The sequence below is a fragment of the Actinia tenebrosa genome, unplaced genomic scaffold (genome assembly GCF_029948245.1).
Source record: "Actinia tenebrosa isolate PJP-AT-01 unplaced genomic scaffold, QUT_ActTen_1.0 PGA_scaffold0__85_contigs__length_37466705, whole genome shotgun sequence".
Taxonomy (NCBI): domain Eukaryota; kingdom Metazoa; phylum Cnidaria; class Anthozoa; order Actiniaria; family Actiniidae; genus Actinia; species Actinia tenebrosa.
This window is the reverse complement of record NW_028292569.1, coordinates 29,149,597-29,161,053: the sequence shown is the minus strand read 5'-3', so window position 1 is coordinate 29,161,053 and position 11,457 is coordinate 29,149,597. Positions and strand designations below refer to the sequence as shown.

The window sequence follows — 11,457 nt, the reverse complement described above, 5'->3', positions numbered from 1 at the left end:
AATTCCCAAGAGAAAGGGAATTTCGTTGTTCTGCCATCCAACCGCAGGCAGCCAAAGCGTTATTATGGGCGTGAGCACGTGATGGTGCAAAACCTCTATTGGTCCTGTAAGCAAGTTCTCAATTACGATAATGATATCGTTCGAGTCAGTTTTTCAGATTATATTCAGTACACCTCAACATGGTTTATAATGTGACGCCATCCCCTCCATATGGTACGTCAAGGCTGCAAATAACCTATTAGTTCGATTTAATGAAAAGAAGGGAAATCGGTTTTCCAACTACCTTGGAGTCGATCAAATCTTAAATGGAAGTATTAAGCAAGAGGATATTGCGATTGAGGGAAAGCCGATTAACACCGTCTTATCAAATCCTTATTTTCTGACATCAAAATCTTGACATCTCGAGCGACTAGAGACGCACTTCACAGCGAATGATGGAAAAGTAAGAGAACGGAAAAAGCGCGAAAAGGAAGGAATGGAAAAAATGAGCGAAACGTTGAAGAAAATGTATGCAATTTTAAATGTTGTGAAGTGTCCAGGCAAACCATTTCGCGTATGGTGACAGTAAAAAAATGATTGGACGTTCATATCCGTGTACATCCGTCGTTTTGGCATTTACAATGATAATTACGAAGGAAAGAGATTTAGACCTATGGTTATGAATCAAAAAATTTCCCAACGTGTTGTTTTCTTGATGGAGTGCATCAAATGAATGACTGTGTTGCATGAGTGGCGTTCCTCCGTATTCTTTACCTAGTGCACGCTCTAATTAGTTGTAATCTAAGGGTGTCTACTGTACGGCAGCCCCCGCCTTTTTTTCTCCTTGCACTCAATCCCTATCCGGGGGTCCGAAATAATGAGAAATATATACATCAAAAAAGAATTCAATCCTCAAGAGGAGAGAATTATTTTTGTTTTGTCATCCAGATTGGGAATTAGTTCAAGGGATCTATTACGATACTATACGTTGCTCTGTTATAAAACTATGATAAAACTTGAATAAAAAAAAAGAACCTTTATGTTTCTTACACATGTGTCATGAAACAAAAAACAAAAAACAAAAAAAACAAAAAACAAAAAAAACGAGTTCGCAGAAATCACGAACGAGAGAGAGAAATGCAAATTTAAGAAACACTAATAATGATTTAGGATTTGATTGCAAAATACTAATCAGTCTTATACTAAGGAAACAACACGGCTATTTGCAATAATAGTTTATTTACTTACAAGTTTAAATATTTATCAATTATCAACTCTTAAAATTTCATATATGAGTCTAGTTTAAACTGAAAAGAAATTGGGCCAATAACAGAACTTTTTTTTAAAAAAACTTTTAAAAAAACGTTGATGAAGACTTTTCTCTTATTTTTTGGTTCATTATTTTTATTTCATTTTATTTTTGAAAGAAAATTAAAAGTCGAGTGCACTAAAATATAAGATGTCAATTAAGTTTCGACTAAAAGATTCGTTATGATTGATAATGGAAAGAACCGAAGTGAACAGATAAGGATTTAAGATTTGATTTAAGAGACGCTATCTCAAACACTGATCTAACGTCCTACTCTCAATAGACTGTCTGTAAAGAACCCCTTACTGAGCAAGCAAAGCTATTTATCATGAATACATTATATTGAGGGATATTTATAGCGAAGATACGAGGCGCCCTGGCAAGTCATTGAGTTTGCTTTCCCATCAGAGCTTATGTCATAACTTGAAGCAAGGTTTAAATATTTGAACTTGAGAATGCTGTGGAATTTGGGATTTTTGGTCTGTGGTGTACTTATGCAGAGTCTTGTCTCGAAAGCTAACTATTGTGCGAAGCCAAGTAAGTCTTTTGGAACAATTTTTCGTTCTTGTAATAGAAGCTGCGTCGAATTGGAGGGATGACTGAAAAAAAATGACGTCTTCGATCGACGCGAATTGTAGGTAGAAAAACCCCAGCCCATAAGTCTCTCATAATACCCCATAATATGCAAGTAGTTGGAATACGAAGTCATAAACGAACTTCTTAGATGTTGAGGAGAGAAATACTAGTTGTAATGAATATCGAATACAAAAGGAATCAAATGAAATCTTATTTTTTTAAATGAAATGAGTTTTCAGTCGAAACAAATCTCAAAAATTATTTTATGTAGTGATAAAAAGCATAACTAACTTTTACAAGTACGCAAGAAATGATCTTTTGTTTTTATTAATTGTATGTATGCATTTATTGTACTCTTTTTTTAAACCATGAGTTCCTAAATCCACACACTTCTATTATATCCTATTCTGCCAAGCCTACGTCTCTAACAAAAGTAATTTAGCTGTTTCCATCTGTACTTCTCTTAGCTAGGTTTCTTGTCATTAAGTTTGTCATACCGATGTAACAGTACAAACACTGTTAAGGGTCGTTAAGTCAAATGAAGACAGGAAAACTCAAGCTAGGAAAAGCAAATGGAAAGATGATAAAAAGCAACAGTGTCTGGCTTAGTACGGCTCGTACAGGTTAATTTCAGTTAGCTCGCACCTTAGTAAAAGAAAAAATATTATTGCATATTATCGTACTGTATGAATTGTTAAGGTGCAAAATAATAAATTGTCGTCATTGTCAAAAGCAACAAGAAAATTGAGGTTTTGTACAAAACGATTGAAAAAGAGATAATTATATAGCAATATGGAAGCTAGCAGAATAAATGGACTAGGCTTTTTCATGACACCCAGCTAGTTTCTGTTAGTGTGAATCTTTTAGGAGATGTATGTGATATAAAAGCGCATTGATAGATATTCAAACCGGCATGAGCAGCGCGCGCATTATATATAGAATAATATTAATCAGATATACATAAAGAATTTAAAAAATAGTCATAAATCATTCAATGCATGAGCACAACCCTATATATTTTAACCTATGATCTATGGAGGGACACCAGTTAGATCTAATTATCCAAAGTTTTGTTGCTGAAGAAGACAAAAAGAACAATAAGTAGAGTCACAATATTTATTCTTTTTTGTGATGTCCTCTCCTTCTAATGAATGATATATATTGCTACCAATTTATCAAGGAATAAATATCAATTATTTCCGTCAACACTGCCACGCTACTTCTCTCATTAATTAGGTGCATTTACTGAGGTTCATTTTTACAGCATCCTCTTATTATTGTTTTGATTTCTCCAACTAGATTCCTTAAGATATTAATTTCTAGAAAATGATCTTCCGTCATCCAATTGTCTTTCAAGGATTCCTCCTCATTAAGGAAGAGTTTTTCCAGTTGGAATAAACTTCGTAAGACCTTCTCATTCCCGCCTTTATCAGTCCACCCAAGGTCATGTTGCTTAGACCTTCTTTTCTCGAGTGATTCTGAAAATTCACCTTTTGAAGTCATTATATTTTCTTTAAGTTAAAGATTTCAAAGGCCACCCTGCTTAAGCTACCTAGTTTTTCCAGGGATTCTGAAAATACACCTTTTGCAAACTCATTGTTATATTTTCTTTGTTGAAATATAATCTCTTGGAAGTTAAAGATTTCAAAGGCCACCCTGCTTAAGCTACCTAGTTTTCCAGAGGGATTCTGAAAATTCATCTTTTGCAAACTCATTGTTATTTTTTCTTTGTTAAAAAAGAATCTCTTGGAAATAAAAACTAGTCTTTATTATTTTTTCTTTATCAAAACTTAATCTTTCGTAAGTCATATTCTGAGACTTCAAAGAAAATTTCTTTTTTTCGCTTTTGTTTTTCCGGTAGGCGCGCTCATATTAATTAACATTTATTTACTTAGGTTTACGTTTAGCGTCCACTTTGTTGTGATTGTTTGGTTTGATCAGTCAGTTATCTGTTGGTCTAATGCGTTTGCGTAAAGTACCACCGGTCTTTGTGCAAAAATACGTGCTTTGGTCGAACCTTTAATGGTTACGAGATGTCAAATTTTTCTCCAGATAAAAGCTAATTTTAGTAACTAGAGAAAAGAAAGAAAATATGATACATATCTTCAAGCAGATTACAGCGCAACGTACTTTTGGGCTTCTTCGTTTTTTTGATCTACCCCTATCCTCAATCCTTGTCAAAAAAGAAAAGATAACGCGCTGGTCATACTTCATTCTCGCACGACTGTGCAAAATAACCAGTAGTATATACCCTAGACTGTCTAGCTCCGTTGCCTCTTGGTCTCATTTAGGTACTGGCCTTGAAGAAAAGAAACTATGGCAAATACAGTCCCACTAGTTATGTTCGAGCTCAATAGCCTTATTCTCCTCAATGATTGGTTATCAGCAACCTTTGTAGAGCTAAGCTTAGATTTAAATATATCATTCACGATCACTGATTTGCATGCTTCTTTTGCAGGTTCATCTCTGAAGAACATCACAGCAAATATCACATGTGACAATACATTAAGGGTCTTCGTGGATGGACAGCAAATTGGTCTGGAAAGCCAAGGCTATGGAACAGTCACCAAATACGTCATACCACCAAATTCAAACGTCATAGGACTACGCTGTCGTATTGGTGCTACTAAAAATGGCGGCATTCTTGGATCATTCAGCAATGGTCTAATTACCAACTCGTCGTGGCGCTGTTCAGCTGTTGCCGAACAGGGATGGAATGTGGCAGGTTTTGATGATAGTTCCTGGGACCATGCTACTATGCATTCCATCAATTCGCACCACAATGGTAGCTTGTCTATGCCAAGAGGACCAGTTTTTGACATAGCAGACGGAGCTGCTTGGATATGGACAGCAAACAAAAGTATTGATATTTCTACAGTCTACTGTAGGTTCCAAATAAGGAAACCAGAGACTCCATGCAAGGAAGGTTGGTAACATGAAATTCTAATTTTTTTTAAAATTTGTAATAAAATGTGCCCGGCTCTCTCTCTCTCTCTGTCTCTGACTGGTCGAGCGTGTTCTCCGAAACGCAACACAAAATAGAGGGTTGCCATGGAAACGGAATATATTTTCTATTGACGGCTCTCCCGACCTTAGATTTCATTTCTATAACCCATCAAATTACACTACCTTGTTTTTTCAGAATTTTGGGCGAATTCTTTTATATTTGGTCACACAAAGACTTGTCCCGCCTTAGCACGGGTTTTCCTTAGGATTTATATCGTATTAATACATCATCAGAGATTGAAGAGAAAGCTAACTATGGTTTACTACTGATTATATTATTTAGTAACAAATTTTAACCAATGTATTTAAATACCTCATTTTTATGCCAATAGTCCTCTATAGTTTGGGCTTTTTTTAAATTTTTTTATTTACCCATGTCAGACTAAGTGTCATTCTTTTTGGAATACGATTCTTTGTTTCATTTGCATCCAAATAAACAAAAATGAAACTTAAGGGAATTACACGTGGTCTGAAATGGGCATAACATTACGCCCAAGCTAAAAATGTATATTAGAGTAGCACAAATACTGCAAGGGGATAATAACATCGATCTCGCGCAATAGACCTCCTAGGCTCTGACGTAATGCTGTCCCATTCAGACCACGTGTCATTCCCTAGAGTATCATTTCTGTGTTTAAGGCTTGCGCTCGGTTGCACATGAGAGGACACATGAATATGGAAACAGCTCGAACAAAAAAATATTATTCTCAAGGTTGGTATGAAATGGGACAACATTACTCTCGAGCGCTCCAGAGCCGAGGAGGTCCATTAGACACTTTTTATATCATGTGTTGTGGGCTATATGATTAATGCCGATTGAAAACATTGCGATCATTAATTTCAAATACTTATGAATAAGAAAACTTAAGGTTTCCTAGTCAACCAAATGTTCAAATCAAATCAAATCAATCAGGGGCTCACATACCAATTCAGATTAATGTTAAGAATGTTGGTGGGAACGTGGACATTTTCCCAGTCACTGGTAGGTGTTTCTCTACCATTAATGGCAAACAAATGAATAGCTCGATGTTGAACGGTCTTTGGGCTTTTCTCTTGATACGGATTTTGATTTTTAACTTGAATTTTTAATTATTATTTTCTTCACTTCCCCGACATGCCTATCATAAAACAAGCTGGGAATTAAATTAAATTCTCACAGATAAATACATTTAACTTATGATTTATATATACTATATTTTTAACACTTACAGGACCAAATGCGGATTTATTCAGGAGCGAAATTACCTACGTAGACCGTTCTTTGAAGGGCAGCGTTCTCATGACAACCAAAGCAAGATCTTCTATCGAGTGTGCTCTTCGTTGTCAGCGAACTTCACAGTGCATGTCATTCAACTTTGAGTATGGAAAAGAGATAAGTCCAAAAATATGCGAACTGAATTCAGGATCTGCCAAAATGACACCAAATGCCATCGTAGAACGGAAGGGATTTGTGTACTTTGACGCAATACAATAAGTTTATCTGTGGTATGAAGGGATATGTAAGGAGCGTAAATAGATACAAATTGATACAGACTTGCACTTGTCTTTTCTCACACAGCAGTAGTAAGGGGGACTCGCGATCGATGTCGTATATTCACAGGTTTTACCCGCGTTATTCCGAACGCGTCCGAGTCGGGTATTACCCGCGCGATAAGCCCTTACTGCTGCTAGTTGTCGAAACGATGGGAATCGTAAACGGAGGTTAAAATAGTTGTTGGATATACGATGCATGAATGTAAAAAGTTCACCAATGACTTCTGTGTGATTTGCCTAAGATTCAAAGTTAACATACCCAAGCCTCGGGGTTTCTGGTGTTGTGGTAAAAAAATGCAAATAGAAGACGACACGTCAGCACAGTGTTACGAGTGTGGTAAGAATATTCGTAATGCCGTACCAAATGCTACCAGAGAGCAGTATTACGCCAATGGAGGTCGTACGAAAACACCTTATGAGAGAATAAAATACTTTAGGGACTGGATGAGTCATATCCAAGGTTTACATCCGGTATATTTAGACGATGAAGTAAAGAAGAAAATCATAGACCACTTAGAAGAGCCAACCCCGCAAAGCTTAAGGAAGACATTGAAAAAATTAAAACTAGGGAAATATTACAAAGCTATTCCCTATCTTTTGTCTGAAATTACCGGTAAGTCTATTCCTGAGGTTTCTGATATGACAAAAGCCGAGTGGATGTTTTGTCGGCTGGATAAGGATATTCCTTATTACCCTGACGTAATCTACGAAGTATTTCACGAAATCGACCCCAACCACCCCCTCTTGGGATGGATTCCAAGAAGATAGTGAATCTTATGGCATAAGATGAGTAATTAGCATAAATCTTATGGCATAAGATTACGCGTAATTTCCAGACTGTCGTTCGATATGTAAACGAAATCCCGTCACGCTCTTTTCAAAGCAGATGTTTACTGAGCAAGCTTTCTTTGAAGCTCTTCTTTTGCCTCCTGGTAGATCTTTTTGCGAGATTCCTCGGAAAGATCTTTTACGACTGTTTTTTTATTCCTTATGTCCGACTTTAATTTCTCGTACTTTTCCTCTTCGGCTAAGATAAGCGAGAATTCTACGTCGTCTATCTTTCTGTCACGCAAAGCCTTTGAGACAAGATCGGTGATCGTATTTACTTTAGCCCTTGACAGAGCTATTGTCGTGTCGTGTTTTGATATTTTGCTTGACAACTGTTTCATAATGCCTGTCGTAACAGCGGAAACAATGCCGCAGACGGCTCCAACGCTGGCCAGGGGAACGCCAACGACTATTCCAGGTCCGGTGAGTGAGGTAGCAACGCCGGTGCCTGTTAACACAACAGATATGGACCCGGAAGTTATCGCAATCTTATGTAGCGTACTCCGGGCTCTGACGTATTTCTTCCTAACTTTTTCGTAGTGTTTTGTCTGCCCTTCCAAGTAAGCCAGGATTAAATTTGCTTTATTGAGCCTGAAGTTTTCAGCATCCTTAGGAAGTTCAGGATAAAGTGGAGGTGCTGATGGTATAACATCCATTATATACTAATGTACGACGCTTTTGGAAATGATATTGAGGAGCAGCCACATCACGACAACCGTGATTATGCCAACTGGAGAGCATTTAGGAAGTTATTTCCACATGCAGACGCCAGTAAGTTTGAAAGGAGACCTGATGGGATTTACTTTAAAGGCTCCAGAATGTACAGCAATGCAGACTTGGAACATTCGAAGCTGGAGCAAGTAGGTAATCAGGTGCAGCAATTAACTATTACACACGTACCTAAGCAACCTGTAAAGCATTCAACGGCTAAGCCCGGTTGGTCGAAGGAGCTTTTACCCACCACGAGCACTTATCCAGTGCCAGCGGTTTCATTTGACGAGCGTTTAAACATGGACTTAACGTTGAACGCGCGAGTTTCTAAAGACTATTCATTTGAGCTAAAGGTGCGAGATATCTTTAAAGAAGTCCCCATTGTTCATAAGACGGCGAAAGAAGCCCACGAATGGACGACCGGCCCCAACATGCGTTATTGGCCGCAGCAGTTGAACTTTGCGGTTTGGTGTGCTACCAGTGGCTGTGGGGTAAGCGCTAATATGATGAAAGATCCGATATTTATGTTTCACTTTCACTTTACCGTCCGAAGAATACTTTATGAAATGGGTGTTACTGCGCTGCCGGGAGATGCTGCGTTTGATCCGAGAGATAATAGGTATAATGTTCCAGCTTATAATAAAATTTGTGTGGATTTTGGTGTAGTAGGGAGGGATTTTCGATGTACTGCTGGTGCTAACAATGGTTTGGGGCACATTTGGGCTTATTGGGGTATTGGTGGGCATGTGCTAAGTGATAAGGAAGTCCATGCGTTAAATTTAAAATGGACCATGGCTTCGCACAACGAAACCCATTATCAGCTCGAGAATTGGGCGTAGATGTTAACAGGTCCAAAGGGGGAAACGAAAGTAGTGAGGGATGGGCCTTTATTCGAAGATGAGGGTGGTAAATATGGTGGAGCTAATCCGCTGATTATTAAAATGGTTAACGATGAGCATAACAAGCAATACCTTAATTTCATACCCAAAGTAGGTAAGGGGTTAACCAAGGTTGGTCGTGGACGCTTGGACAGTAGCATAGAAGCTTACGTGTATACCATCCTTGGAGCTTAAGTGAACACCCTAAAAAATATAGTTGGGGATAGTGGCACCGCACAGAATTCGCGAGAAGAATCCTTGATTTTATTTGAAACTTCGATTTTGGAGGGTGATATTGACAAGAGTGCAAATCGCTACAAGTTAGCAATAGAAAATGCTAGGCAAAAGCTGGATTATGCAATAGCGCCATATTGCTTGTTAATGCCTAGTAATTTATCCATAAATACTGCTTCCGTAGTAGGATACAACAACCAACTTAAGAGTGCTACGATTGATATGAAGCCTGGAATAAACGACGTAAACCATAAGACCACGAAGGGCATTCCCAACTTTGTCGATAAGCCTAAAAAGATACACTTAAGTTTATTGCCGCCTAAGTCAAAACCTAAGCCAAAGCCCGCAGACCCACCAAAGCCATACCGAGCGCCTAAAAAGGAGGAGGAATATGACCACAACTTACTAAAAGCCGGCTTAGCAGCTGCAAGCATTGGTTTGAGTTATTATATATGGCGATGAACAACCCCTACGTAGCTGGAGTAGATTGTGTCTATACGACTTACACAGGCGAGAAAAAATACAACCAGAGCTCTTGGGTTGATGTCACGGGCATGTCCGTGAATTTGAATTACTCAGGAAAGAAATTGATCCTTTGTAGTATTTGCATTGGCACGAGTAGTCACGCCAACGTCGGCTTTAGGTTCCTGGATGAGAATGGCGTACTGCAGCCTATGAGAAATAAGACAAACAACAGGGAGCCTGCGCATTTCTCCGTAGAGCCCAACCCAGCCAGCGCCGAAAATTTATCGGTTTGGACTTTTCACATGGTTGCTGATTGCCATGGGAAGGTAAAGCTGCAAATACGCGTAGATGACACCGGGAGCGTTTGCATAAATAGCATAGAAAATCAAAGGGATACTATTTATAATCATAAGACCATTAGCATTCTTACGGTGATTAGTCTTTAAATATATGAACCCACACGCAAAGGAAGATTGGTTTCTACATTTTTTGGAGGATAAGAGCTACACAGACGATAATAAATGGGTTGACACCGGGCTGTGGGTAAAGGTTGGAGGTTTAGGGTTAATCATATGCACTATTAGCATATCGACGAGACATACCCCTAATGTTGGGTTTAGAATCCTCGACGAGAACGATCGGCCACTGCAGCCCTACGGGGTAAGTAGCGGCCGCAGTCGTTTAACGCACTTTTCGGTGGAATTAGTAAAAACCGCCGAAACGACGGCGCCGATAAGCTTCCACGTGATAGCGAGTTGCGAGTATGCGAAGCTTCAGATTAGTTACGACATTTCTACGTCGGTTACCGACCAATATGTTTTGATAAACAGGGTCTTTTGGGACCCGAATGTCGTTTATAATCATAAGACCATTAGCACTATGACCGCCATACCGCTAGTTCCGCATTATCAAGGCGGTGCGAATACTATCTTTACTTATCCCCAGTCGAGGACGCCTCGGGCGCCTGACGACGATAAGCCACCAGTAACGTACCCAGATAAGATCATCCCCGAATCTTCTTCAGGAGTACCACTCCAATAGCGACGACTAATATCCAGATGTTATTCCCCACGAACTTTAACAGTTCGCCGCCGGCCCTAAGTGCCAAGGAAACAACCGAACCCAGCAGCCCAGGAAGACCGGCTGCCATCTTTTTTCCCAAGTCCGTTAGCCCATTGCCTAATTTCTTTACGCCCGCGCCTGTAGCCTTAAGCGCGGATAGGATTACTCCTACTACGGTACTAATAGCAACCGCAAATGCCAGTGGAACGCCATACTTCAAAAGGGCCCTTTTTATCTTTTTCTTGGTGGTAAGCCCCAGCTCCTTTTCCTTACCTTCTATTTGCGCCCGTAATTCCGCAACTCTCTCCTGAAGGGTTTCTACTTCCTTTTGGGCTGCTTCCCTTTCTTCTTCAGGGTGAGTTTGATCTTCGATTATTGCTCGCTGTCGATCTATTTCGTACTCCAAGTCTTCGACGGCCTGTTGAAGTTGCCGTATTTGTTCCTCCGCCACTGCCTTGTCTAGCATTACTTGCCTTTCTCTGTCAACAGACTCCATTAATTCTTGTCCTAAGCGCTGTAGTTCCGTGTCTTTTCCCGCCGCTTCATTCAAAGCAGCCCTTAACTTATTCCTTGCGTCGCTTTTTTCGTCCAACGCCTTAGAAAGTCTATTCCTAAAGTCTACGATTTCGTTGGCATGGCTTTTAGTAGTTAGTTCATTTTGTTTAATGAATTCGTCTTCCAATTCTTCTATACGCTCCTGCAATGCTTGGTTTTCCTCCTGGACGGCTTCGAAGCGACTGACGAGACCGCCTTCTTTCTTGGTTACGTCATCAAGTTGTCGCGTAAGGTCATCGATGGTTATATTATTTTCCTGTATTTCATTCTTAAGTGCTTCCCTTTCAGTCCTTATTTTCTCTAAGTATCTCATTAAGCCTC

At 39.3% G+C, this 11,457-nt stretch overlaps 2 protein-coding genes across 4 annotated transcripts; one reads left to right on the top strand and one right to left on the bottom strand.

Moving 5' to 3' along the window:
- Window positions 1-1,621: 1,621 nt before the first annotated feature.
- On the top strand, window positions 1,622-6,403 carry LOC116306633 (uncharacterized). 2 transcript variants are annotated; one of them, XM_031716711.2, is made up of 3 exons: window positions 1,622-1,825; window positions 4,323-4,790; window positions 6,082-6,403. In XM_031716711.2, exons 1-3 carry the CDS (start codon window positions 1,744-1,746, stop codon window positions 6,342-6,344), a joined length of 813 nt encoding a protein of 270 aa, XP_031572571.2. In that variant the 5' UTR covers window positions 1,622-1,743; the 3' UTR covers window positions 6,345-6,403. The 2 variants fall into 2 exon arrangements, with proteins under 2 accessions (XP_031572571.2, XP_031572572.1); XM_031716712.1 differs by lacking the exon at window positions 1,622-1,825 and adding an exon at window positions 1,838-1,922.
- On the bottom strand, window positions 5,108-11,449 carry LOC148914027 (uncharacterized). Of its 2 annotated transcripts, none has more exons than XM_089039321.1 (2): window positions 6,663-11,449; window positions 5,108-6,350 (listed from the first exon to the last, which is right to left on the bottom strand). In XM_089039321.1, the coding sequence occupies exon 1, from the start codon at window positions 11,447-11,449 to the stop codon at window positions 10,523-10,525; it is 927 nt and encodes a 308-aa protein (XP_088895447.1). In that variant the 3' UTR covers window positions 5,108-6,350; window positions 6,663-10,522. The 2 variants fall into 2 exon arrangements, with proteins under 2 accessions (XP_088895447.1, XP_088895442.1); XM_089039316.1 differs by having other exon boundaries at window positions 5,108-6,815; window positions 7,015-11,449.
- Window positions 11,450-11,457: the final 8 nt, after the last annotated feature.

Excerpts from the sequence above, each read along its gene's own strand:
- LOC116306633 (XM_031716711.2), top strand. The coding sequence starts at position 1,744 with ATGCTGTGGAATTTGGGATTTTTGGTCTGTGGTGTACTTATGCAGAGT. Across the intron at positions 1,826-4,322 it reads TAACTATTGTGCGAAGCCAA|GTTCATCTCTGAAGAACATC; the intron begins GTAAGTCTTTTG and ends CTTCTTTTGCAG. Across the intron at positions 4,791-6,081 it reads AGAGACTCCATGCAAGGAAG|GACCAAATGCGGATTTATTC; the intron begins GTTGGTAACATG and ends TAACACTTACAG.
- LOC148914027 (XM_089039321.1), bottom strand. The coding sequence starts at position 11,449 with ATGAGATACTTAGAGAAAATAAGGACTGAAAGGGAAGCACTTAAGAAT.